The sequence below is a fragment of the Brachionichthys hirsutus genome, chromosome 4, assembly GCF_040956055.1.
Source record: "Brachionichthys hirsutus isolate HB-005 chromosome 4, CSIRO-AGI_Bhir_v1, whole genome shotgun sequence".
Taxonomy (NCBI): domain Eukaryota; kingdom Metazoa; phylum Chordata; class Actinopteri; order Lophiiformes; family Brachionichthyidae; genus Brachionichthys; species Brachionichthys hirsutus.
The window spans coordinates 3,569,486-3,596,254 of NC_090900.1; the positions used below are offsets into that span (position 1 = coordinate 3,569,486).

General features: G+C 44.0%; 2 protein-coding genes and 1 pseudogene across 4 annotated transcripts; 2 read left to right on the forward strand and 1 right to left on the reverse strand.

Moving 5' to 3' along the window:
• The first annotated feature begins 123 nt into the window (after positions 1-123).
• LOC137918318 (betaine--homocysteine S-methyltransferase 1-like) lies at positions 124-4,187 on the forward strand (annotated as a pseudogene).
• Positions 4,188-4,686: 499 nt separating this feature from the next.
• LOC137893083 (junction-mediating and -regulatory protein-like) lies at positions 4,687-11,312 on the forward strand. Its single transcript, XM_068738513.1, has 10 exons — positions 4,687-5,421; positions 6,124-6,297; positions 8,232-8,382; positions 8,951-9,120; positions 9,235-9,400; positions 9,586-9,755; positions 10,035-10,109; positions 10,198-10,293; positions 10,395-10,908; positions 10,999-11,312. The coding sequence occupies exons 1-10, from the start codon at positions 4,687-4,689 to the stop codon at positions 11,310-11,312; spliced, it is 2,565 nt and encodes an 854-aa protein (XP_068594614.1).
• Positions 11,313-16,123: 4,811 nt separating this feature from the next.
• homer1b (homer scaffold protein 1b) lies at positions 16,124-24,875 on the reverse strand. 3 transcript variants are annotated; one of them, XM_068760992.1, is made up of 9 exons: positions 24,573-24,875; positions 23,710-23,841; positions 22,561-22,653; positions 20,965-21,110; positions 18,905-18,934; positions 16,906-17,062; positions 16,560-16,670; positions 16,395-16,475; positions 16,124-16,315 (listed from the first exon to the last, which is right to left on the reverse strand). In XM_068760992.1, exons 1-9 carry the CDS (start codon positions 24,873-24,875, stop codon positions 16,124-16,126), a joined length of 1,245 nt encoding a protein of 414 aa, XP_068617093.1. The 3 variants fall into 3 exon arrangements, with proteins under 3 accessions (XP_068617093.1, XP_068617095.1, XP_068617094.1); XM_068760994.1 differs by lacking the exon at positions 18,905-18,934; XM_068760993.1 differs by lacking the exon at positions 18,905-18,934 and having other exon boundaries at positions 20,965-21,113.
• Between the last annotated feature and the right edge of the window lie 1,894 nt (positions 24,876-26,769).

Consider the following 26,769-nt stretch of genomic DNA (forward strand, 5'->3'; position numbering starts at 1 on the left):
GCTAAAAAAAAAGCATCATCATCCCCCCCTCCCCCCTGCTTCCCCCTGCTCCCCTTGCTTCCATTGGCTGGGAAGGCCAATGGAAAGTTGGGAGGAGGCGGGACCGCGTTTCACTCAGGTAGCGCTCTAACCTGTCAGCGCTTCCCTCATGCTTGAATCTGCTCAGGAGAAGCACGATTAATTTTTTCCAAGCTTTGCAAAATAGCCAGGAGATCGTCGAAGATGGAGAGCAAGAGAAGGGTATGTAAAAACAACAACAGCAATAAAAAATACAATGACCCCCAGTACTAACTCTATTACAGAAATCACTTAAGTGTCAAATTATTTTGCACGTTTATTTTTCTGCGTCTTCTATTGAACAAAATCAGATTGAACAGCCTCAGAGGTACACCACTTTGCTGTGTGTCTCCCTTGAGCCCGGATAAATGCAGACTCAGGGTTGTTGCAGGAATGGCAGATCCGACGTCAAACTTTGCCAGAATTAAGCATTCGATCGACGAGAAGGTTTGATTCGCTGCGGCATCCCGTGACGGGACAAGCCGGAAGAAGAAGAAGAAATGCGATTGCGCAGGTTTATTCCTGAATTTATTATTGTTCGATATTGTGACGTAGGACAGTTTTGGGGCAGTTTTTTCCTTTATCCGGAGCCAAGGCTCCGTTTACATGGACAAAAGTTCTTTAATCCGATCAGAGTTCGGAGTAAAATTGTGATCAGATGCACTGCGTTCATGGACCCTAAAAATATTGCTCCGATTAGGACTTGCGCGTTCGTGCATCACACCTTCGATCGGAAAAAATTATTTTGACATGCGCAATTTATACCAAATATACCGGATATAGTAGAAGAAGAAGCCGTAGCGACTTCCGTTGTAAACAAAACATCGCTCCGCGCTTTTCTCCTTGAAACGTCAACGTTATTTCGCGCGTTTTCCCCGTTTGCGCTGTTAATTTCCTCCTTTAATGTATCCGGCAACATGTTTGTCTGAGATATTGACCAGTTCTGTGTTTCGCTCGCTCTGCTTCAACTAGCTTTCGGGAATAGCAGAAGCGCGTATAGCTGACGTCACAGACATGCGCAGTAAGGACGGCTTAGTATCGAAACATCGGAATAAGTGTTTTCGTGCGCCCTGATCGGAGCATCAAATCGGTATAAACCACCCCTCTCGATCGGGATAGAATCTTGATCGGATTGAGCTTGATCGGGTCATTGAGCTCGATTGGGTCAGGGGGGGTTGCAGGCAATGAATGATAAGGTGAAATAGTGATTTTTCCATCTGTCATTGTTAAATAAATATTGTAAAGCTTCATTGTTGTGCTTGTCCCGATGCTCAATATATTTAATTCTACAACCTGGAATGGCCTGAAACAGTTTTCTGAATAATAATAATAATAATAATAAGTGTGCGCAGTTAGTTTAAAATCACGTTTATCATTTTACATACACACAATAAAACCAAAATCAAATGCAGAAAAAAGTGTTACTAAAGTTTATTACAGATTTAATTCTGCATGATTGTAATCATGCATTCTACTTTGTTTCTTGCTAAATCCCAGCAGTTGGCAAAACAAAAAACCTGTATTCTGAATTTACCTGTACAAACCTTTCTGAATAAACATTACAAGCCTCTGATGACACCGTCTGCTTTCAGGGTATATTGGAAAGCCTTGATGCTGGGGAGGTGGTTGTAGGAGATGGAGGTTATGTGATATAACTAGAGCGACGCGGCTACGTGACGGGTGGAGACTGGACACCCGAAGCCGCTGTTGAATATCCTGAAGCAGGTATGAGTCTTGGAGGTTTGCAAAAGTATTCATTCATTTATTCACTTCACAAAGAGCAAAAATGAAGAATCAAGCTTGTGGGATAAATAAAGTAGTCTTCTTCCTCCCTCTTCTTCCTCTGTCAGTGCGACAGTTGCACAGGGAGTTTTTAAGAGCAGGATCAACTGTTCTTCAGACGTTCACCTTCTACTGCAGTGAAGATAAGCTGAAGCTAAGTGGAAATGTTACCGCCATCACTGTCAGTAAAAATAAAATAAAAAATATTTGTCACATTATTTTGTTTCTGTTGTATGATGGAAAATTGTACAGTCATCATATCAGTCTGTTCTCAACTGATCCAGGGGTCCCAGATCAACAATGCTGCCTGTGATCTGGTCAGGGAGGTAGCCGATGAGGGCCATGCATTGGTTGCTGGAGGTGTCTGTCAGACTCCTTGTTATCTGGAGACTCACAGCGAGACAAAGGTCAAGGCCATTTTTCAGAAATAGGTGGACGACTTCCTGAAGAAGGACATCGATTTCTTTATCGCAGAGGTATGAATAGAGAGACAGAGAGAAACTAATTACAAATCAGTCTAATATTTTTGTCATTGTTTGGTGGGAATGGCCTGAAACCAAAAAAAATAGCTTTATTCATCGTAAGCAAAAATATTTAACACATCAGTTTAAAAAAAAAAATATTATTACTGAAAACTTTTAGTGAAGATATAATACTTGCATACACATTTTTCTGTAGTTCTTTGCCCATGTGGAAGAGGCTGTGTGGGCGGTGGAAGTGCTAAAGACCAGCAACAAGCCAGTGGGTGCAACACTGTGTATCTCGCCTATGGGGGACCTGCATGGAGTCCCACCTGGAGAGTGTGCTGTCAGACTGGTCAAAGCTGGTATACGGACCTTCTGTCATATGGCAATTCTAACATTAGGTTTTAGCTTTAATCTAGAGGTGTTTTTATGTTCGTGCACAGGAGCTGACATTGTTGGAATAAACTGCCACTTGGACCCACTGACGTGTGTTCGTACGGTGAAGCTGATGAAAGAGGGATTAGAGAAAGCTGGTCTAAAAGCACATCTTATGGTCCAGCCATTGGGCTTTCACACACCAGAATGTTGTCACACCGGATATTCCAGCCTACCAGAGTTCCCATTCGGTCAGAATTTTTTTTTTAATCTTATTATCTCAAAGTTTTGTTTTAGTATGATAAAAAAAAAAACTGTGAAAAAACTTGCCGTTAGTTGCAAAAAAATATATTTGTAGACCGAATTTAAAGTAGTAAGTGTTAATGCAAAGCTTCTGTCTTGGTATTCTCCTCTCAGCATTGGAGAGTAGATCAATTACTCGCTGGGACGTCCATAAATACGCCAGAGCGGCGTACAATGCTGGAATTCGCTACATTGGTGGCTGCTGTGGATTTGAGCCCTATCATATCCGAGCTATAGCAGAAGAACTGGCTGCAGAGAGAGGCTTCCTCCCGCCGGCTTCAGAGAAGCATCGGCTCTGGGGAGCTGCTCTGAAGACGCATAGCATTCCCTGGGTCAGAGCCAGGTAAGGCGAAGCAGAAACAGTTTGCACTCTTCAAATTATGACAAGATGTTGTAAACAGTAGTGTAAAGAAAAATACATGTCATATTTCTGCTTTGAATAAGTGTTGACTTAACTATGAAACTTTGTCAAAGGGCTTGCCAGGCGTACTGGGAAAACCTTTTACCTGCTTCAGGACGTCCCACATGTCCTTCCATGGCCACGCCACAGACTGAATGAGAGGGAGGATTACTCATACCTATCATCGAGCAAGCCAGCACAATCACCTGTCTACAGTTTGATTAACAGAATACTATGCTGATATTCATGGCCCAGGAAAAAATATTTGGAAAACAATGTTTTGGAAGTATGTAAAGGATAAATCTGTGAAATGATTTCAGGGCCTTCTGGCACATGCATGAGCAAAAAGCATAGAACTAGAAATAAATAACTTAAAGATAGTAATTAAATGGTCTTATAAATGATTACAGGCAGTTCAAAAAAGGTTTTGCACCACAATTTCTGTTCTGCTCTCTAAGCTGCAGCAACTATTTTTTTAAAACTTTATTTATTTACATTATGAAAACACGACATTCAGTAAACAATAAACTGTAGATAAGCAAATACATTAGTAGTAGTAGTAGTAGTAATTTATTTCAGTCAGTATCTTAACTCAAAATATAAATAAATGAAACAACAGAACAAAACAAAAAATATATTGATGACAACGTAGAACGCTGCAGCTGGTCTGCGACTCAGTCTCCTGCTGACGTCATCACGTCCTTACGTATCAAATTGAATACTGATGTTGCTTTTAATGTACATCGGACATTTTACTACTTTCTCAAAGTAACCTGGTTCGGCTTCTTTGTTGTATTTAATACAATTGGAGATTAATTCAATGCTTAAATCCAATTGATTTAGAATTAAACAGAAACAAACAATAATAAAAAAAATTAAACGATCACACGAAAACTTTAGTCCTGCGTGGGGGTTTTTTTTCGTCGGAAGTCAATATTCCGTGCAGCACCGGAAGGCACCATTGGGTATTTCGCTGGTCTGACTTGGCCGACGATGGAAGGAACATGGCAATGTTATTGTGGACGCTAACCTGGATGAAAAACGCCCGTCAGGCCTATGCATCCCCCCAGGCTGCTCTATTTGGACGCCGTGGTTTTACTCCATGATGTGACGGGAGGACTCGAGCCGGATGAAACGTCAACGCGCACTGCAGATTCATCCCGATGATGAGAAGAGGATGATCTCCTCTCGACGAGAACGCAGAGCGTGGTGGTAAACGTTGTTCTTGTTTTTTTATTTTTTATTTTTTTTGACGCACCGGCTCCGTTTTAGCCGTATTTAGCCTTTTGACGTCACTTTCCAGAGATGTCGTTCACCATGGAGGACCATTTGGAGTCGGGTTGGGTAGCCGTGCGTCCGAATGCATTCGAGGAGAAGGAAAAACACAAATTTGCTTTTATCGTCGCCTGGAATGAGGTGGAGGGTAAATTTGCTGTCACCTGTCATAACAGGACGGCGCAGAGGAGAAGCTCCGGGAGGGACTCTCTGGTGGAGGAGGGGGCGAGCAGCCTGGACAGGGACACAGCACAAAGTCTCTTAAGGGACAGGAGCCCTGCCAAAAGAGGCAGAGATGCTGTGACTGAATGTTCCCAATCTCCACTCAGTCCAGATTTGGAGGTGCTGAAAGCTCTAACGGAGGATCAGCTGTCCTCGTCGCTGCTCAGTGTGGATCATCTGAGCAGGGAGGACTGCAGCTGGGCCGGGCTCTTCTCCTTCCAGGACCTCCGGGCCATTCACCAGCAGATGCGCTCTGTGGATTCGGACCTGGAGTTCTGCCTCCCGCTGTTTCCAGAGGAACCCGCCGGGATGTGGACGGTGCTGTTCGGCCCCGCCGAAGTGCCCAAGGCCGAAATGGAGGAGCTTTGCCATCGTTTGCAATTGTACCTCGGCCACGCTCTTGATGCGTGCGGATGGAAGATTCTTTCTCAGGTTCTGTTCACGGAAAACGACGACCCAGACGAGTACTATGAGAGCCTGAGCGAGCTGAGGCAGGCCGGGTACGAGGAGGTGCTTCATCGTGCGACAAAACACCTGCAGGAGGTGAGTTTGTGTTCTCGCTCCGTCTCCTTGACTACCAGGGAGAGGACCGTGCGTCTCTCCTCTCTAAGTCGGACTTAAACATGAGCTGAACGAGTTTTTACACAACTCCTGGACTGCCCAAATTTAAGAGGGATTTCAATTCTTTAATGTCGGCCGGTAATTCTATAAGTAAAGAAAGATAATAGTCTCTTGCAAGACGGCAGGAAGCCCTAGTTAAATGAAAACTATTGCAGTGCAGGATTGCACACAAACACACACACACACACACTGGCCCATTGATCTACCTCACTCCATTTGAGGGCTGAGTTAATGGCTGTTTCAGTGCTTGCTGGTAGCCAACAGGATTGTCCAGTCTGACCAAAAAAAAAAATGTGTTCATATTGATCTTCTTCCCAGCAGCAGAAAGGACTCTCAGATAGACTCCTATTTACAGTTACACGAAGCATCGTTTCAGTCCCGCAGCGCGGTGCATGTTTCCATTCACTGCTGAGCGACTCTCACAATTGGAATGACTTGCGAATCCAGTCCTGTAATCTTCACCAAAGGCCTTTTGATACACCGATACGTGCATAAGAGCCACTAGGAAACCTGTGCTAGAATAAGCAATCTACTTCACATCGCGCACTTATTTTCATTTGTGGATAACAAGCATTTATTTTGAAAGTATTTCCAATAATATAATGAAGTTCCTCTGTTATGCAGCTGCTGGAGAAGCACAAGTCAATGGACAGTATGGTGGAGCTGCTGCAGGTTTATGAAGAAGAAGATCAGGCCTATGGGGGCCTGCTGGAGGCCTCCACACAGCTCTACCAGTACTTGCTGCAACCCTTCAGAGATATGAGGGAACTAGCAATGCTTCGCAGACAGCAGATCAAGGTAAAAACCGTTCAGAAGGTTTTTGTTATAATCCTGCCAGCAAAAGGGCAAGCAGATTAGATTATAAAATCGTCCACCCTGGCCTTCAAAACAACATCAGTTATTCTAGGTACACTTGCCCAAATGATGATCATTTTTCACGTGTAGATTGAAACGCAAGAGTCTCAAAATTGAGTGAGGAACAGCGAAACTCTTCCACCAAGGTGAGCTGGTCAAAGACAGTCTCATCATTGCGAGACGGAGCACCAGCCACGAGACAGCAAGGTCTCGCAGACATAGAATACAAAGGCTCTTCTGGTTCTACCGCAGAAGCACAAAGAAACAGGAAGCAAACAGACAGAGGACCGTAGATGCCGTGGTAGGTTGAGGAAACAGGTGCATTATGCATACTTTACGTTTAATTTGTTTGCTGAAGGACTGGAGAGCGGTGCCTTGATGAGTGTCTGCAGGCAACGGTGACCAATGTTGGAGGTTGCTTTCAAGTGTGCGTCTGCCTTGCTGCAAATAGTATACAGGGGATCTGGTCAGGATTAATGTTGCCTCCAATAATGAAAAGTAGAGGCAGATACTTTTCCATCATGTAATGCCATCAAGGAGACGTTTGATTGGCTCGAAATTCATTCTGGAGTGAGTCAATGATCCCAAACGTGCAGCCATTATCATGAGGAACAATCACTGTTACTTTATTTTTGTTTTTTGCTTTAGGCGGTTTTCTCTTCCAGACAAGAATAACAAGTCCGAACAGAAGGAACCAGTTTACACGCCCTTTACAAATATAACGTGTGTGATGTGAATTAAAGAAAGTCAGCAGTAGTTCTGTTGTTAGTGGAATAAATACAATAAATTATTTGAAAAGTGTTGGTGTACAGAATATTGAGATTACCAGTTCAATTTACGGTCGAGACAGATGGCCGTCCACAATGAGCCTTGGGTTCTGTCCAAGGTTTCTGCCTGTTAAAGGGAAGGCTTTCCTTGCCTCCGTCGCCAACGTGCTTGCTCTTGTGGGTCCGGTTGGGTTCTATCTTTCCCTGCTCCACCTGTGGAAAAGGTCAAAGGAATGAGCAATGGTAACCTGACCTAGGATATTGCAGTGGTAAATGATACCTGGCTGCTGAAGGGTGCATTAATGTGCAGTGAGGTTACTTAAGGTCATATTTAGATGCATCTCTGTGCTGATAGTTTTGCAGCTCGTATTTTTTTCTTCCTCCGCCTTTTGTTTTCTACTTGGGTCCTCTCAAATGAGAGTTTTCAACTTTTTTTTGGTTCAATGTTCATTAGCAGATACTGCAGTTAAAAGAGATGGTTATGGATTATAAATTACTCACCTTGCTTCCTTAATACAGTTGACAATTGATTGCAATACATAAAAAAGACATTGCCCAGGTGTATGCAGGTGCTTTTGTCTGCAGCAAGGTGGCCCTTGTGAACAACGTAGGTGGAGCTCCCTCTTCACGTTTGTGTGGTGAAAGCAGAGAGCACATATTAACATATTCGGTATATACATATAAAATCTCTCTCTGCTACATGCAAAAAAAATAAATATTCACCTCTCTCAATATTCAACTCTCACCAAAGTATTTTCATCACATTTTCACATTTTTTGCTCATCAATCCTGCTAAGTATCAATAGCATCGTTGATTTATTGGCACCTCGTTATTAGAATATTAGTGTACACTGGCTGTATAAGAAATGTGCTTAATGTTCTGGCCTTTGATGATACCATTTGTAATACTATTATTCCTTTGGATATTTGATATCAGTTTGATATACTGTGTCTCAGTGTACTGTACATATTTTAAATGTTTTTTCTAAACTAGTATGAAAAGTGTATTTTTACTACAGTAGTTCTATGGACTTGAGCTTAAAAGGGATTGAGCTTTACAGCTCACCAGCGTTCTTCATCTCGCTGCCAAAATATATGAATTCCCAACAGATTTCCTTGGACAACGACTATTATGGCCCAAGGCGGATTGAAGCTCTGAAGAAAGAGGACATTGACTGGCAGAAGAAAGCGCAGGACGCCGTCCTCAGCATACAGGAGTTTACTGTAAAATACTTTGAGATCACTGCCAGAGCACAGAAAGGTAATGCGTGCCTCACTGTCACTGCCAATGATGAGTCAATAAATCAACCGAGGAATGACTTTGAGCAGTCTCTCACACACACACACACACACACACACGCACACACACACGCATGCACTGGAAGTGTTGGCGTGCTATTGAGCTGTGTGTGGTTGCGAGCACCATGGATAATGGACTTTGAGACAGACAGGAAGGAACAAGGACAACTTATTGATCAACCTGCTCTGGCAGCAAAGTGATGTGTGTGTGTGTGTGTGTGTGTGTTGTCCAAAACCCCCCTGGTGAGCTTACCACAGTTCTTTTCCTTCACTACTGAAATTTACTATATAAAAAATTCCGATTTATTTAAAGTAGAAGCTATAAATGGAAACTTAAATCAATGTAATGTCTAAAGGTGGACAGTAGGTGTCTCTCTTTACATAATAAAGCTTCACCTGATCACTGTATCCGAGGAGGAAGTAATTTAGCATGCTGGTGAGTTAATTTCACGTGAGCGCACTTTGACCCTGAATCCTTACCGCTCATTGCATACTGGCGTGTGTGTGTGTGTGTGTGTGTGTGTGTGTAGGGGTGTATGACCATATGAAGGTGGACCAGCGCAAGTTCGGGAAATCTTCGTGGACGGCTGCAGTGGAACGCATGGAAACACTTCGCTATTCTGTTGCAAAAGAAACTCTGCAACTCCAGAGAGCCAGGGAGATTTGTCTGGACCAGAGGAAGCACGCGCTTCGAGAGGAGGTGCTTTAATAATCCTTACAAGCCATTTAAAAACACGTGTAAAGTACCAGCATGTGCACAGAAGCACGCGCACGTGCACCTTCTCGTTTTGCGACTTGTTTTCTGTCGCATCAGATGCAGAGTCTGTGCAGCGGTCGGGATGCCATGACCCTGTTAGACCGCATGGAGACGCAGTACTACGCGCTGCAGCTCCAGCTGTATGACATCCAGGCTGAAATACTACAGTGTGAAGAGCTGCTCCTCACTGCCCAACTTGACAGCATTCGTAGGCAGATGGCAGGTATTTTGGCAGAATTTAAATATTTGATTTCATTTTTTTTAGCTCTTGTTTACAGTTTACAGTATTAGTGCTGCGCTTGAACCCACTAGAAGACCGTTACTCATTACATTACTGGTACGTAATCCATCAGAGAGGCAAACGGCTTGTACCTGTGTGCCTTGTAATCTTTGTGCGTGTGTTTTCAGAGCATCAGGACGAGATCGTGTACTATGACAGCGTCGAAAGTGCGGATGATATGACAGAAGATGATGCTACGGAGAGAGAAGACACGCGTAGACTTCAGGTCAGCGCTCTACAGCTAGAAGCAAGAAGAGGGCGCATCGCTGCCAAGCGCTCCTACTTGAGGAACAAGCGGGTGGGTGCGCCTCACTCAGCCCCAGTGTGTGCGTGTGGAAGTCTGTCTCTAGCATACACCTGTCTGGCAAGTGCAGGTGTCAGTTTATCCCATTGTGAGAAAACTCGCAATGGTCTTCCTGTTTCTCCGTCCGAATGACTGAGAACTGTGGTATTACATTTCTGAAGACTATGCTGAGGACACTCATGTAATCAGAAACCTATTGCTATTGCTTTGGTCGGCAGCGTGACGCTGTGTGAATAGACCAGTTGATATTTCATCTCCTTTTCTGTCCTGCAGGAGATCTGTGTATCCAATCACAGTCAGAAGCAGCGGAAAAGCCAAACCTTCCTCGAGGACTCTGTATGCCAGCAGGTCTGACGGGGCGATATTCTTACAATACAATAATGTCGACTGTAATATGAATACAGTTCAATCATCCTGCAATCATCAAATGTTTCAGCTGAGAATGGGAGAAGAGGAAGATAAGGAAAGGAAGAAGAGCAGAGTAAGTGAGGAGAGACAGAGAACTCTGGACCGGCTGCGCACTTTTAAGCAGGTATGCATCTCCTGTTAACTGTTATCATCACACCTTCTATTTGTTTTTGTCTTACTGACTTCCAGCGCTCTCTCTCTCTCTCTCTCTGCCATTCTCTGTAGAGGTACCCGGGCCAGGTGATCCTGAAATCCACTCGACTTCGCGTGTCCAACACCAGAAGGAGAGACCGTAGAAAGGGTGCTGAAGTGGACAGCGTAACTGAGCGCACGGAGCCCGTTTGTGTGCAGAGGCTGAGCCCGCCCGTGTGTCTGAGCACCAGTGTGCAGACGGACCCAAGCGCCACACTCACCACTCAGCCCGTGAGGTCCTGCAAAACCCCCCGTCCTCCGCTACCTGTGCCGAGTTCTGCAGACTCCTCCTGCTCTCCCTGCTCCCTGTCCTCATTGCTGGGGTCTTCCGTCTCCCCTCCTCCTCCACCTCCACCTCCCTTGCCGACAAAAGAAGACTTGTCTCCGTCTGAGAGCCCTGGTCGCCATGCGCAGAAGAGTGCAGGAGAAGAGCTCTCTTTCACGCCACTCGGCCCATTTATCCCTCGCTTCTTTGACAGCAGCCAACTTGTGATTGCCCGGAAAAAGCTGAGGAAGACTCCAGAGTTTGACTCCCACAGCAGAAGAGGTGCTGGAGCGGTACCATTGTAAGCTCTATTCGATTAGCTTGTTAATTACGCTAGCCAGTCAGTGGTTTTTTCTTTCTTCACTTATGCAGTGGACTCGCCCATGGATGAGGTGCTGGCCTCCTTGAAAAGGGGCAGCTTCCACCTGAGGAAGGCCGACCGGAGGACCCTGCCTCCCGCCAAGGGTGACGACGACTCCGACAACATCCTGGTTCAGATCCGCAAAGGCGTCAAGCTGAGGCGCGTCCCCAGGAAAGACGGCAAGCGCCACGGAGAGCTCCCCACTTCCACCGACCCGCTGACGAGGAGCATCCACGAGGCTCTGCGCCGGATCAAAGAGGCCTCGCCAGAGTCTGACTCAGACGACGACGACGACGGTCTGGCAGGCCCTGACTGGGACAGCTAGGGTTCGAGGCTGAGATGCAGCTAATAATACGCACACAGATACTTGCACCGGGTCATACTTCACACACTGTACTGCACGACACACACACACTGTTACTTATTCCCTCAATCTCAAGCACACAGGGCCTGAATCATACTGAATATCACCAACTTACCAAATCCCCCCCAAAGGTCTATGTTGAGCCTCTTTTTCACTTCACATTCGCCATCAAGACATTATTTGTGTTTCTGTGCTGTAATCACATTGTAATGATGCCGTTTTTTTAATTTTTTTCTATACTTTTGCATATAAACTATTAAAACATTCTCCGCTGGCCCTTTGCAGATACTAGAAATAACACATGAAACACTGCACTGATATGGAAAGCTATAACTGCTGTGAGCTGTGTGATTACTATTGTTTTTAGCCACGCACCTAATATTATTATTAGAATAGTATTAGCAATCTGTAACTGTAACAAAAACATATATGTTGTATGGGTTATAACTTGGGGTTGTGTGGGGGGGGAAGACAAATTACTTAAACTAGATTTACAGTCCAGACTGAAACCATCACACCATCAAACAGCTGAGCCGTGTGGTGTCCTGTCACCTCGTTTAGCACATCATACCAGATTTGAGCCGGCCCTCTGCTCATCATCACCGCTCTGACTCTCCTCCTTGTAAGGAAACGTGTATCGTCCCATCTCATAGGCTCAGCTGGTGGGAGATGACCAAAAGTGGCATAATGGGTTTATTATGTCGTGCAACATGTCAATATCTCTGAGCTGAGGCTCGCCACCGAGAGTGGGATAGGATTAGATGAAGGGTTGCTAAGTGACGTTCACCGTAAATGTCATAACTGTGGGCAGAGAAAGTTGGTGATTCCCCTACTTCGTATTTGCAACCGTCACGGCAAAGCTGTGAAATCGATGGTGCTTGTTAGAGATGGTCCGTGGGAGGTTAAATCCTCTCCGCACTGTAGGGAAGCTGCTGAGGCACGGGCGCTCGTGGTTGAAGCAGCTTCTCCTCCAATCCTACTTTATTTCTGTCCTCTTCTTCAACTCTTCTGCATTCTTTCACTCGGTGGGCAGAAGCACACAGTAGGAGGTCTGTTACAGCGCTGGAAGTGAAGCCACGTTTATGCTCCCACTTAGCTCGCAGCCAACGTGCTGAAACATGTTGGTGGCCTACAAGTCCTTTCCTTCAGAAATGGCTTCAATGATTTCTTTTAATTGGGCAATTTTAACTGGACCATCATGAAGTGTCCATACATCGTGCATGCTTTAACCTCGGTGCCGCCTGTGCGCCCTGAATTACGTTAACTGTGTAGTAATTACATTGATATTTATTTTATCACAACTTCCTAACTAAACGATGTATCTGTAGTAGACGAGTAAGTTTTTAAAAGTGTGAAACTGTGGGATCAGATCGGGCGAACTGTGATGAGGGGTGGGATAATATAACAGGAAACCAAAAGATTCTCAATCTAAAACAGTCTCACCATGCAATGTCTAAGACAGCTTTAATGCAAAGATTTGTACTTTGCATCTTGCTCTTATGCTGAGTGGCATTTTTTTTTTTTTTTTATTAAACATGACATTAATGTGGTGAGAACTAGCATGGGTGTAACATTATACAACTTGAAAATAGCTGATTGCTAAAGAAAGTTTATTCTTTTTCTGGCAGAGAAAACCTGAGGCACTTTTTTTGCACGCGTCACTGTCAACACAAAGTTCCTCCATCGCACCCTCGTCACGTAGCACCAGACAAAGATCTCAGCCTGCTCTGATTCAGAACGGAAACCAAACCCGGGCCTTACCTGAATTGATGTCACCAGAACAGTTTATGAAAAGATGTCAGTGCTAACGTTTAAATTGCTCCACTGTGCGATGACTAATTTGCGCTTTGCTTTTTGGGAACTTTTTGGGACACAATTGCCATAAATCAGCCGTCTATCTGCTGACCTTATAAACGCTGCTGTGTGTTTCACTCTGATCTAGAAGCAACATTCACTCAGCTTGTCTGTCAGCTCGTTGTTGTTTTTCTGTGCTTCCTTTGTTCGCCTCCTACCAATCCATTTCCAGCCAAATCATGTTCATTTCTGAACCTGGACCTTTTATTCACATTGTATGACCCACTGTCCAAATAAGCCATTCAGTCACATGTGAAGTGCAATATCATATAGAAATGCAAAAAACCAGGGCTGAAACAAGGAAATGATAAGGAGCTCAGATTGATTAGCCAAAAACAAGAGGACTACTAAATATCACATTTGTTTTTACACATGATTTATAGGCATACTGATCTAAGAATACCTTTTTTTTTTTTTGCTTTTGATCCAACCATTGCATGTATTCAGAATTTTTTCATTAAAACCTTGCCCCTGAATTTGAATAAAGCCTTGTGATGCAGTTCTCAGATTGTCTGATTTGATACTGTAGAATAGGATTGGTAATTATTATTCTTTTTTTTTCTGCAAAAATAAATTATGAAAATGTAGCAAATCAAATTGCACATGCCAAATTCTGCGGTCGCTGTATTTAAATGTCAAACGTAACATTTCTCTGCTCAGCCTGATAATGCTGACTGTTTGAATTCAACAATGGATTTGGTTTTACTGAAGCACCAACAGTTGTGTCTCCTGATCGTTTTTCACCAACAATTGGCAAATCCTTTCACCTGCGATCGCACACGTCTCACCATTTTGCAAACATCATTAGCCTGAGGTACCTCTTTAATATCATGAATTCAAAATTACTTTAAATAGTCAAAAATATTGCCAGTCTTCTCATACCTCTAAATACAATAATAATAATAATAATAATAATAATAATACCTACATTTAAATACCATAAGTTACAAAACAGGAGAATGAAAAGCTTGTTATCCACTACTGTACAAAGGCATTCATCAACAATAGCATTAATATCAGGATATTCCATCTCTGTTATTTGACTTAAACCAGAAATAAATAAATAAAAAACACACACGGTAACTTTCCCCTTCAAATTGGTCTTATTCCAGTGTATTAACCTCTGTAACTACCGGTAACTACAATATTCTAAGTACAGAATTATGCTGTGCTAATATTTAATGCAAATCTCTTGATATATAATGTGGTTACAACGGTGTAATAACAGTGTAATAACAGTGTAAACGGTGCTCAACTGATGGGTGCAATAAGCAGCATTTCATGTGACGATATAGCTTTTTTAGAAATTCCAGAATTTAAAAGGAAGATTAATTTTGTTTAACCAGTAATGAAGCTGCTTTATAAGTGCAGTTTTGGTATAAAAAGTTCAACACTACAGTTTGTGTTTACATTGTGTTGTTACACATTTTTAATATATATATATATATCTATATATATATATAGAAGAGATTTTCATTGTTTAACTACAAACTAGATACTATGTTATAACTATGATATACTTCTCCATGGGTTAATACACAACAATAAGCCACTGCAGGGAGTCACTGCATTTAAGTTGTCCATCCATTCATTTACAATACAATTATGGGTACAAAGTCGTCTTGCAGGTCTATTATTAGAACCTTAGTGTTTCATCCTGTGTACAAAAGAATAGAAACTTAGTACTGTTCTGTTTTTCAACCCACGAGGAGTGAAAACCTGTCGCCAGCTTCGCTGAGGGTGGAGTTTATAAACATGTACGGTGTGTGACGCTCTATAAGCCCTTCATGATGCACTACTACGTCCGGACAGGGATACCACAGGTTTGCGGTCAACGGAGGTGCACGCTCTGCCGGACAGGGAGGATCAGCTGAGTTGCTTATGACCAATTTGCACGTCTCCTCTGAGTAGAGTACCTGATAGAGTTAAATAGAGGTGTCATATAGAGCCTGTCTGGTATTGCTCAGTGTGTGTGTGAGTGTGTGTGTTTGTGTGTCGGCCCTGATGTCCACACCTTACACAAGCACGTGTCCACGGTACATGTGCGTTGAAGGCACACACTAAGTCAAAGGTCAGGTCTTCTTCAGGAACACACCCCACACTGAGCTTGGCAGGAAGACAGGAAGCAGGAATTCTGATCTCAAATTGAGCACAAAGCACACGCCTTGTCAAAGTTTCTGTGACACGAACAATACATCTGGAAGGTTTGATACTCCTCTATTGTGTAGGAATTTAAATAAGCTGTGAATAGACAGCAGCCAATCATTTCTGTGTGTGTCCGGGTCCTGGGGCAGCGCTGATGTCATCCGGGCCCAGGAGGTGAAAGCGAGCGACTGACTGGAGCACAAAGCTGGAACTGCTATACATCTCTCTGCTCAGCAAGTCAATTTGGATCAAAGCATCTGCTAGTAAGAGGACAATATTTTTTTTTAGGGGGGGGGGGGGGGGGTTGGCAGCTTTGGCGCAGTCCTGTGAGTCTTTACAGTAATGATTTTGGGAGGGCAGTATAGAGAGGAAGGAAAGGTATCTGTGTGTGTGATGTGTTCCAGGCGGCAGATGGCACAGTTCTCAATTTACCTCATTGTGAGTACATGAGTGGGTGATTTCAGGGGGGGGTCGACACTGAAGAGATCAATTGAGCCGAGGTTACGCCTGCACCAGCCCAACAGAAGGCAAGATGAGGTAGTCCCTGTGTTGTTTTGAACTACAGGAGTTTCTGTGGTTAGCGCTTCATGCCTGAAAGGCAGAGGTGGGGAGTTAGAATTGGAATTGGGGACAGTAGCGACTCAGTATTCAAATATACGGGGTGCAGGTAGACAGGACGTGGCGCGTCACACCAGTGATGATGAGTTTAGGGTGTCGGGGTGTAAATTAGGCTATAATATGGCTCTGTCTGTGACTACTGGGCAGCTTCGTCTCTAGCTGGCTTCCTCTATTAGCCGGGCCAAGGTGTCTCTGAGCTCCGTCAGCTCAAAGATCTTCCCATCCAGCATCTCGAGCAGTGTCCGAAGGCTCTTCCTGAAATTCTCCTGCTCCTCCTGGTTCTCCTCCAACCGCTGCTCGGCTCCTGCCAGCTGCTCCTCCAGCACTCGGCCACGCAACTCTGTCTCCTGCGGAAGCAGAGGCGATGTGATTGTGCAGGGTTTCGTCATTTAAGGATTAGGCGACTGGATATCGCCTCTTGCTCACCTCGAGTTTTTGGGTTAGGGTGTCTTTTTGCTCCATCAGGTCATTCATATTTTCCAATTCCTCCTTAAACTTTTCCATTTCCTGGGTGATGTAAAAATAGAGGTTATGTCGCATGAATTCCACCATACAACACATGCAGGGTTATGTACACACACACACACACACCTCTTCTTTGTCCCTTAGTGTCGACTCTAGTTCCTCTATGGTTTGGTTGAGTTCAGCCTTCTGAGATTTGATCACTGGACTTTGGTTGCTCTGGCACTCGAGCTCCGTCACCTAAGCGGACGACACGTTTGATGAAGACACATATCAACAGAGAAAAGGCCAGAAAGAATCCTGATCTCAATCTTCCTCTTTTACATTCTTCTTGGTGCCAAAACGCATTTCCTCTTCCTTTCTTCCACCACTGTCTTATCTATATTTCGCGCTATCCCATCCGTGCGGATCACAAACTTTGGTTTAATTGCTAACTCTTGAAGATAAGAACGAGCGTTCCTGTCCCATCGCTCACCCGTTTGTGAAGTCTCTCAGCCTCTTCCTGATACGCAGCCAGCTGCTGCTTCCACTGTTTGACGTTGGCCGTGGATTCCAGCAGAGCTGCCGTTAGCTTGGCGTTGTTCCCCTTCAGCGCCTCCAGCTCAGCCTCCCAGTGTTTCGTCATGGTGGGGCTACAGAACATGCAAGCATACAGTATGCAAATATTAGCACAACAGTAACATAATATAGATGCAAAACATTTAGAGATGAAACTAAGTGTTGAATGTCAAGGGATTAGAATTTCTTATGAGGATCAAGATGCGATCCAATCTGATATTGGATCGCTTCCTTTCTAGGTACTCACAGATGAGAAAATGAGATGAGCGATAAGGGGAGGTATAAAATGCCACGAGCTCTGAAGGCATTCATTTACGATTGACATAATTCACACTCCGAGTGTCGACATCACGTCAAGCTGCTTTGAAAAATAATTCCCACCCCCTTGTACTTCACAATAATTCCCCATTAAAGACTCAAAAGAAGAAGAAGAAGACAAAAGGAGCTTGGCTCACTCAAGTAGTGAAGAGTTCTGTGTATGACCCCCCCATCGTAATGTGTGCTTTCAGTTTTCTTCCACCCCACCATTTTGACTCACATATATGCTTAAGCACTGCAACAGTACTCCAGTATGGCAGAGCGCCCACTCTGTGGAGCATGAGAGAAAACCCTGAGCTAATTCACTCAGGACTCCCACGACGCCTTCCATTCTTACACAACAGCCACCCCCTCTGCGAATGCAAGTGTGTCAGCATGTATGACGCATAGACGGGAGGGAGAGGACACCTCATCCTACACATGCGCGTATCAGCTGACACTCAACCACACACACACAGAGCGATGCTGTCACCAGCGCCGCCAATGTATAAACCCCACACACCAGCTTGAAGAGCAGGAGAGCAAGTGAGACATCAAGATGCGAAGATGGAGAACGCATGGAAGATCAATGGAGAGAGAAATAAAGGAGTGAATGGAGTGGACGATATTTTGACAGCGATGCCCGTCTTCATTAGATGATCCCGGCTGAAAAGTTCCAGGGGGACACCTGAGCAGAATCCCCACTGGAGACAGCAAAGACCTGAAAGCGTGGCGGAGGGTAAGTCGGCTGCCTTTGTCACTGAACTGCAGATTGTAAAGTTGATGTGAACATTTTCACAATGTAAATATGTTCTCACAAGGATTTTATTAGCTTTTAAAAAATATATAATTACTTAATTTTATTTGTGCTCTCAGTTGCTACTTTGCTTTAATTCATGTTTTGGTAATTTAACTCTTCCACTTTGAACGAATCTAATCATATTTTTTTTATTGTGTATCTGATTTATTAGACTGCAATAGTTTCCCAACTAACACAGAACGTGTCTCTAAAAGAAATGAAGTAGGACCAGATTGTGTGTGTGTGGCTTTCACTTGATTCTTTATTGTATTTTATTTTGTTCCATTAACATTTTTGTTTCATGAATTTAATTCAGCATGTACTTTTATTTTTTTGTGTTTGGAAATATTCTGTAGACATTGTCAATGCGCTTGAATAAAAAAATAAAAATCAATGCTCTGGTTTCATGTTTCAATAAATCAATAGGTCAATAAAACTACCAAACACAGAAAAACTTGTATGACATTGATGGTTTCTACAACATTTTGGTGTTTGTGCTATCCCTTCACTGGCGCGTGCTCTTAGGTAGGTTCCCGCTCCGCACAGAGCACTTCGGGAAGCAGTTGCCATGGTAGCGCTACAGGAAGGGAGGCGCTTGTGGCACCGTGACGTGCATCGGCATCGTCTCTGTTCGCACAAGCATATCACACCCACCCATCGACGGACACCTCCAACCTCCAACGCTAGAAGACCATTCACACAGAGCCAAAGTCGGTCACAACAGAAGGTCGTCCGATACGCAGAAAATCATTGGAAAACAACTCCGTTGCGGACCTGCCAAGCACGCCCACGTGCTGCAACATCACTGCTCACACACTACTGCATCTCACCCTCCTCTCTTTCCTCTGCCCTCTGTGCCCACATGCAGCTGCTGGCACAGCCCTGCTGAGCAGCAGTGTAGTTTATATGATATCATCTACTTCCAGACAGCTGGCAATGAGACAAAGCGAGATCTGGTGCATATAGACAGCAGACACCTGCGTGTACTGGTATGTTTCTGCATGCATGGGGGGGGAACCCTCATTAAGTATTATATGAGCAGAGCATGCAGAACACTACAAATAATTAGATTTTTGTTTTTGTTCCAGGTATTCTCTAAATGACAAGCTTATGTACAATTACACAAATAGGAAATCCATTTTCACATTGAGGCACATGCCACTACTGCAAAAGCTGATTTGACATGGTGCACACGCAATATTAGATCTAACTGAGAGGGCTACAAAGAAACGCATCTGGATGGTTGCAGGATCTGCTTCCTCTGTGCTAAGCTATGAGAAACTGCGAGGCTGAAGCAGTGAGGTTTGTAACATGTGCAAGTTGGCCATTGCGAATGCTGAGAGTGAACCCCGTCTCCCACGCATGCAGCATTAATAGACATATCAGCAGCAATGCTGCAGCAGGCAGTGGGTGTCCTCTCTACGTCCCCTTAAATCCGTGCGGCCTTACAGAGTTCACGATGAGGAACTGGCCGTTTCTAGGCATTTGCACTTGACTTTTCTTTTGCAGCTTTACAGATTTTTAAGCCACTAATAAGTATTCCTGTGTCTACGTAGCGCAATAATGAGCTTTAATGTCAAAAAAAGGTCCTCGCATACATCCACAAATAAGCAAAAAGAAAGATCATACATTAAGCAATTGATTAATATCTTTAATTAACACGAATCGCAGCCAGAGATATAATGAAATGAGTAGCACAGGATTACAGAGATTGTACAAATGTCCTGCATGTACAGTCGACTACAGATAACAGGAGATTAAATGTGCATTCCCTTTCCTGAGCAAAAGAAAGTCCAACACCCTCGACTGACTGCAAGGATCTACCAAAGCTGCCTGTTTTGTTTATTTGTGTGTGTGTGTGTGGGTGTGTGTGTAGGCGTGTGTGTGCGTGTGTGTGTGCGGTTGGTGGCTGTTTAGGCAGCAGTGACTCATGTACAGACCTTATACGAAGTGTCTCTCTCTCTGAGTCGTGCTCTCAATTTCCAGTTTCTGACACACACACACGCACACACACACACACACACATGCACGCACACACTTAGTGTGTCTGTCTTGCTCATATTCTGCCTCCCACTACCCACAGTATGTTATATAAGTCTTATATAAATGCTTCATCGACACCTTTTTCGGTTCTAAACCTCACAGACACACCTCTTTGATGAGCATTATACAAATGACACATATTTACACCGCGACCTCTTCATCTTACACAAGCTACCAAACACGAGCCACGACGGACGAATAGGAATGATCCACGTCAATATTCAGTGTCAAACACAGCAGGAACTGATACAACAGTATTGGTGCATGCATAGATATGTTATAAACAATATGTTCTTGTTATTGTTTCCAAATCAAGCAGAGTCAGACTAGACAACGTAATGACTTGAATAAATCAACACTCTGGGGAAAAGGAACTAAAGTAACACCTTTTGCTGGTCCGTGTGAAGTGTGTGAGTGAGAATATCAATGATATTATTCATTGCATTCATATTTCTCATGACTTGAGTTACAACTATTTATGGCTGTCTAAACAAGCACCTTCCGTATTGCTGATCTGCAATTAGACCCTAATGTTAAATTTCTTTGCTTAAGAGAAGACCCGGCAACTCTTGAATTGATCCCGAGAGAGGATAAGCAGGAGAGTAGTAGTAAGTAGAGGGAGGTCGACAACGCCGACAGGCCACATATACGTGGGTATACCCAGAAAAAGAAAGACATGCAGGAAAGGGCTTCTTTATTATTATTATTATTATTACGTGTTTGTTTCTTGTGAATCAAGACTGAACACTATGTACAAAACATTGTTAGACTGTAATATCTGCATTGTTGTAACCATGACAACATTGGGCCGTGAACACATCATGACCTGGGATGTACCTGTGTGCGAAGGCCAGCGCGTTCTGTGCCGGCCCTGGAAGAGTGTCTGAATTGGGCGTTTCACAGATCTCGTCTGTACCATTGATATTTTCCATAGGCGGCGTCACCGGGGTCAAAGGTGACGACAGCTCACCTCCTCCTGGAGACTCCTGCATGTGGAAACATGTTTATGTTACCATCTGGCAGGTGTGAAATGAATCAAACAGCACTGAAATGCGACTATATTACCGATACAATAATCGTCTGTGGAGACTAGTCACCTGATCTTTTCCTCATATTCGTAAGATGATATTTGCTGTCCAATAATTTATTTGAGTGATCTTATCTGTCTTTAATTAAACAGGGATGGCAACATACGTCCCTCATGCATCCTTCCAGCCTGTGTGTGTGTCGACACGAGAACTGATCAAGGCTTGTCTGTGTGTTTAGAGCCGGTGGAGATGCCACCTCTAACGTTTATAAAACTCGGACCGTTGGGCTGAAAATGTCTTAGTGAGCAGTTCACATGCCTGCAGGTCAATAAAGGGCTTCTACAGCGCTGGGAAACGGCAGAATTACAGATTAATGCTCATCAATGACGAATCATTTAGCTGCTGCACGTACTGCACATGAAACAAAGCTATTAAGCCTACGGGCATGGGTACAATATAGTAATATAATGACACTGCCCGTGCGTCTCTAATGGACAAGAAGGAATTGAGAGATAAGAGAAAGGGTATGGCAGACATTACATTTGCATTCATTAGTATAGCATTTAAAATCTGTTCGTGAGCCGCTTCCACTGGGGCCGGGTCTATTAGGACCAGGATTCAGTGCAGCTCCATGTTTCCTCATTTTATTTCAACTCATCTCACTTTTCAAGCTCCAGAGAAAATAGAGAGCATCTGGAGGTTAGAAAAAAAAATCTAAAGCCAGTAGGCATGTTAAAGATTCAGAATGTGCAAAATGCTTATTGCCTCGACAGTCGTACGAGTACACAAGTGGGAAATTCTTTGACTTGGAGGAATAAACAGTGATAATCAGTGGTGAAACAGAGCAGCTCTTTAGACTACTGGAGAATTATAGCAAGAAGGCTGCAGTTTTACCATCACAGAAATGTCTGTGGTGCTGGGGAAGAACCCCATGAAGCGTTTAACCCCTTATAAGACAGAAGTGCTAAAAGAAAAAACATCCTTCCATGGGTGGTAGCATTTCAGCCACAAGGCCTGCAGCATTAATAGTGCAAGCATACTAATACAAATTATGTATTAGTACAAATTATGTTCCAGACTCTCGAACATAATTTGTTCCGTAATCCTATTCTATACTTGGTATCAGAAGAAAAAGCAGAACAAACCAGGAGCCAACATTTTTTTTCAAGTATAGATGACAGATTAATTTTCATTAGTTGGCATGAGTGAAATGTTTTAGGCGAGTTATAACCTTTTTAGTCTTTCAATAGTTGTACGGCATCGTGAAACAGTTGTGACAAGTGTTTCTAGAAAATGTTGCCACAATGAATGAGAAAAATGTCAACCTGATTCACTCTTTGATCACGAATGTGTTAACGGAGCGATGAAGAGTAAGCAGGGTTGGGATAGTCTGTACTCAGCATACCTGAGAGGGAGACGTGGCCATCTCCATCTTTTCCTGACTTTTCTCTTTAGCGAGCCGTGCAGCTTCTTTATACTCAGCAAATTTCTCTGCAAACTGGACACAGAGGACAGATATCATTATGGACTGTCATTCATGCAGTTATGGGGATTGTTCTGTTCGCACACACACACACACACACACAATCAGTATGCGATAGGTCAGCTGTGAGGCCAGGGAAAGGATAGGGAGAAGCTGTTGCCAATAACAATCTGCAGTTGACCTTAGAAAAGAAGGCCCTTACCCATAATGCCTCTGCAGTAACATGAGCTAACTAGGTCGCTGTTGACTTGTCTATCACAAATATACACATGCTCACTAAAACACACACACACACACACACACGCACACAGACACACACAGTCACACAGCAAGGCAGACCATTATGCTTGTCTTGTGTTTTTTAAATTAGTTTCTTAAGTTGATCTCAGGAGTTATTTTAGTGAAGACTAATATGTCCAGCAAGCCCGTAAGATGAGCTCTGCCGAGAAACTTTGAGCAAATGTAAACTCTGAGACGCGCTTAAACACACACACACACACACACACATCCCTAATGTCCCTTAAGGGTGTCATCACCAACTCCACTTCCACTTCCTCTCTCTCAAAAGTGTTGAGAGAGAGGAAATCCAATTGCCGACTCTGCTGGAGCCGGTCTTACGTCTGCCATTAGTGGAGTTGCAACAAGTAGCTCCATATAATTTGATTTCAGCGTAATATTATAGTTTTGGTACGGTGATCTGAATGCAGAAGGTTTCAGTGTGAGTGCTTCAGGAGTGTGGACACTGCAGCTCTGTGGGAAGTGAATCTGATTAGTTCAACTTTAAACCATAAAAAGTGCTTCTAATTGACCAGTAGGGTTAAAGTACATATTTACTCCCCCAGACACTTTAAATCAGATGAATTTTTCATTTGTTTTCTGGTTTTCCAGTATACTACTGGAACAAAACTGTCATTTTATCACATTTTGGATATGTTATAAAAAACAGTCAAAATGGAATCAGCAGATGAGGGATAAGATATCTAAGGGCTGCCAGCAACTGCCAGCAAGACAGACACACAAATGTGTGTGTGTGTGTGTGTGTGTGTGCGTGTGTGTGTGGATGCTGTTTACCTTTGCTAGATGATGTTCAGTGGAGAATCCCAGGCCATAGACGGTGTTGGCTCGACTGTCCGCCCATTGGCCAAACTTCTGTGAGGTCTTTGTAAATGACATGTTGGGACTGATCGTGCTGTTGATTATTGCCTGCAGACAGATTCATCCCACTTAATACACATATTGTAATGCAACCCATTCTAAATATCAGAGTTAACGGCTGCTTCTGCAGCGGAGTGCTGCACCATTACAGAAATAATGACTGGATTAATCACTTTGAACAATATAATATACAAAGAATACTATCCAAAAGCCCATATTTGTACTTATTTTATTTTATTTTATGCGCCCAATTACGCCATTCCCATTAAACACATGTCACCTGGATGTCTAATAGGAGTATCTTTAGGTTTAAAATCTGTGGTCGAGACAGAAACACGCATACAATGTACAATGCATGCACACAATAAAATATGACCGTGATCAGTGCAGGGACGGGGTGCAATGATGAGCTTTTTATGATGTGTTTGTACATCAGATCCCAGAGCAGAGCTCACAAGCGCCATTAGCACTCAGTAGATCACAGCATCGTTAAAAAGACGACTGGAAGGACTTGATTTGAAAGTTGCCAGAAATGAAAAGTACACAATGGATGCAATCAGAGAGGTGAAATGCAGCCCCATAGGTAGCAGGAGCTAGCATAGCGTAACCAGTGTCTCCATGGAGCCGGTCCCCAGCCCGGATAAATGCAGAGGGTTGCAGCAGGAACGGCACCTGGGCCATGCAATCAACTTTAAATATGCAGTCAGAGAGGTGCAATGATGTTTGTGTGTCCTGTTCAAAAGAGGGCGAAAGGTGAACAACAACAATCAGCCGCTCACCTTGGTGCCATCCAGGCTGATGATGCGATAGACATTGCGAGTACTGTCGTAGAAATAGGAGACAGTGACGGCGTGCTTGCTGGTGGGCAGCCAGTTCTTCTTGGTGTTGGGATCGATCTGGAAGACATGGGCCCGTGTGCTGTAGATGGGCTGCTCCCTAAAGGAGACGAAGAAGAAGTTATGCACCTCTTTGTGCCGCAACACCAACGTCTCGCCAACGCCAGCGCCAGCAACGAAACTGCTGCTGCCGGCAGGGGAGTCAGATCGCCCTGGCAACTGTATGACTGACTCGCCATCCTCCATAGTTATGCCGTGGAAAGAAAGACTGTTAAGGAGGTTTACAACATGTACTGATGATTCCACATGCAAATGAATACTACGCATTCGGCTCCATATTATCTCCCTTATCTGCTGAACGCAGGCAGCGTCTCAACGGCGGCTCCGTCCCACTTCAGTGAGGCGGCGCCTTCTCTCAATGCTCCGATATGGGAATGCCTACCGCATGGAGTGAGGGGTTCACACAGGGGATTTAAGGCTAAATATAGACAGTGGGCCACGGTTGAGTAGCAAAGACACACCCCTCAGAGCTGCCGTTTAAACACATACACAATGCGAAGTTGCTCACAACAGACATGACTGAATAAACTTATATTTACTTGTGTTTTATTTATGCTGGCAATCCATTCTGCATCACGCATGCGCGTCATTGTACCTTTGCATCCATTACCCCCCATTCCTTAGGTTGCTGTTACAATGCCTTAATATTCCAGCATTATTGGGGGGGGTTTGGGGTATCATCTAGAGTCAGTGCACACAAAGCACAGGGTGCAGAGGGTAATATTCTGGGATGGCAGTACTTGCAGAGCGGGAGATACAGAAATGCTTACACTGCACTAAGGGGTGATGGGGGGGGGGGGGACATCAAAGGCTTGCTGTATAAATGCATATTAAATTCCAGCAGCAGCACCCCCCCTGAGTGTGATTAGCCAAGACTGGGAAAGAAGGAAAAAAAACATGGAGACGGGGAGACAGAGAAGAAGAGTTGCACGGGAGGAGAAAGAGAATGACGAGGAGTGCAGGAAGTCAGAGAGGGAATCTGGGAAGATGAATGCTGCTTGTGGAATGCTGTGTGCAAATTATCGTAATCATCGACAGCAGCGCAGTGACACATTGTAATTCTTTCCCATTGCACATCACAGAGCCACGGTCTGCCCGTATGATCCGTGCAATAGCCGCTTGGCAACTTGCATCTTTTTTTTTTTTCACTGCATAATTTGATGGAGCTTGTGGCAAATCTTCTTCTGTATTTGAACCGAACGCAGCAATGCTCTTGTGCTGAGCCAAAGCATTTTGTTCCAAAATGACACCCACCAGTTGTAAAAAAAAAAAAACCCCAATATCTAAATATCTACTCCTACAACTGAACTTTAAAAAGAAAAATGCCCAAAAATGATGGAGTGCATTCCCATCCTTCCCTTAATATCAGATTCATCATGATGCGTTCTTTACTTTGTTGTGCATTAAGTCTTGTATGAACTAATAGCCTGAGGTTCTGTTAGAGCCTGTTGATTCTGTTGAACTCAGGAACTCTGATGGTAGGATATATGCTGCAGGGGAGCCACACACATTTGGCAATAAGGAGACAGTGGAAGCTGTAGGGAGAGCATGAAAGAAGTGCCCACCCCACTTTGAGAGGCTGAACCTCCGGAGGAGTAAAGGAAAAGTGAGTGTGAACGTAAGGGAGGATCTGAGTGTAGAGAAGAAATCGTGGAGGAGGAGGAGGTTTTTAGGATATCGTGTGAGAAAGGATGGAAGGTGATGGAACATGAATGTTGGAAGAGAAAGAAGGCAGGAAGAGAATGAGAGGATGGGACAGTTCATAAATGAGGGTTTAGATTAGAAGCAGATAAAGACACAGACACTTTGCTGATTCCTGTGCTGCTCAGTTAACACACTGGTCTATCCACAGGTCAATACCAGCTTCCATATTATTCCACCATGTGTTATTATTATTGTTTAAGCTTTACACTCGATAACAATGGTATTGATCAACCCTGTACCGGTGCCTGCAGGGCCTTTCACATGAACACACAGACAGTCTCGTGCACTGCAGTGACAGCAGCTGTTGCTTATCTGGCACATCTTGTGCTTCAGGGGTTTGATCCACAGAAGTGAACATGGGTCATAGGGTGCAGCC

Coding starts and splice junctions, on each gene's coding strand:
- homer1b (XM_068760992.1), bottom strand. CDS start 24,875: ATGGAGGATGGCGAGTCAGTCATACAGTTGCCAGGGCGATCTGACTCC. Junction 17,063..18,904: donor AGAGAGGAGGGTGAGATGCA/GTAGTGTGTGAG, acceptor CATGTTCTGTAG/CCCCACCATGACGAAACACT. Junction 16,476..16,559: donor CACTAAGGGACAAAGAAGAG/GTGTGTGTGTGT, acceptor TACATCACCCAG/GAAATGGAAAAGTTTAAGGA.
- LOC137893083 (XM_068738513.1), top strand. CDS start 4,687: ATGTCGTTCACCATGGAGGACCATTTGGAGTCGGGTTGGGTAGCCGTG. Junction 9,121..9,234: donor AGCACGCGCTTCGAGAGGAG/GTGCTTTAATAA, acceptor CTGTCGCATCAG/ATGCAGAGTCTGTGCAGCGG. Junction 10,909..10,998: donor TGACTCCCACAGCAGAAGAG/GTGCTGGAGCGG, acceptor TCACTTATGCAG/TGGACTCGCCCATGGATGAG.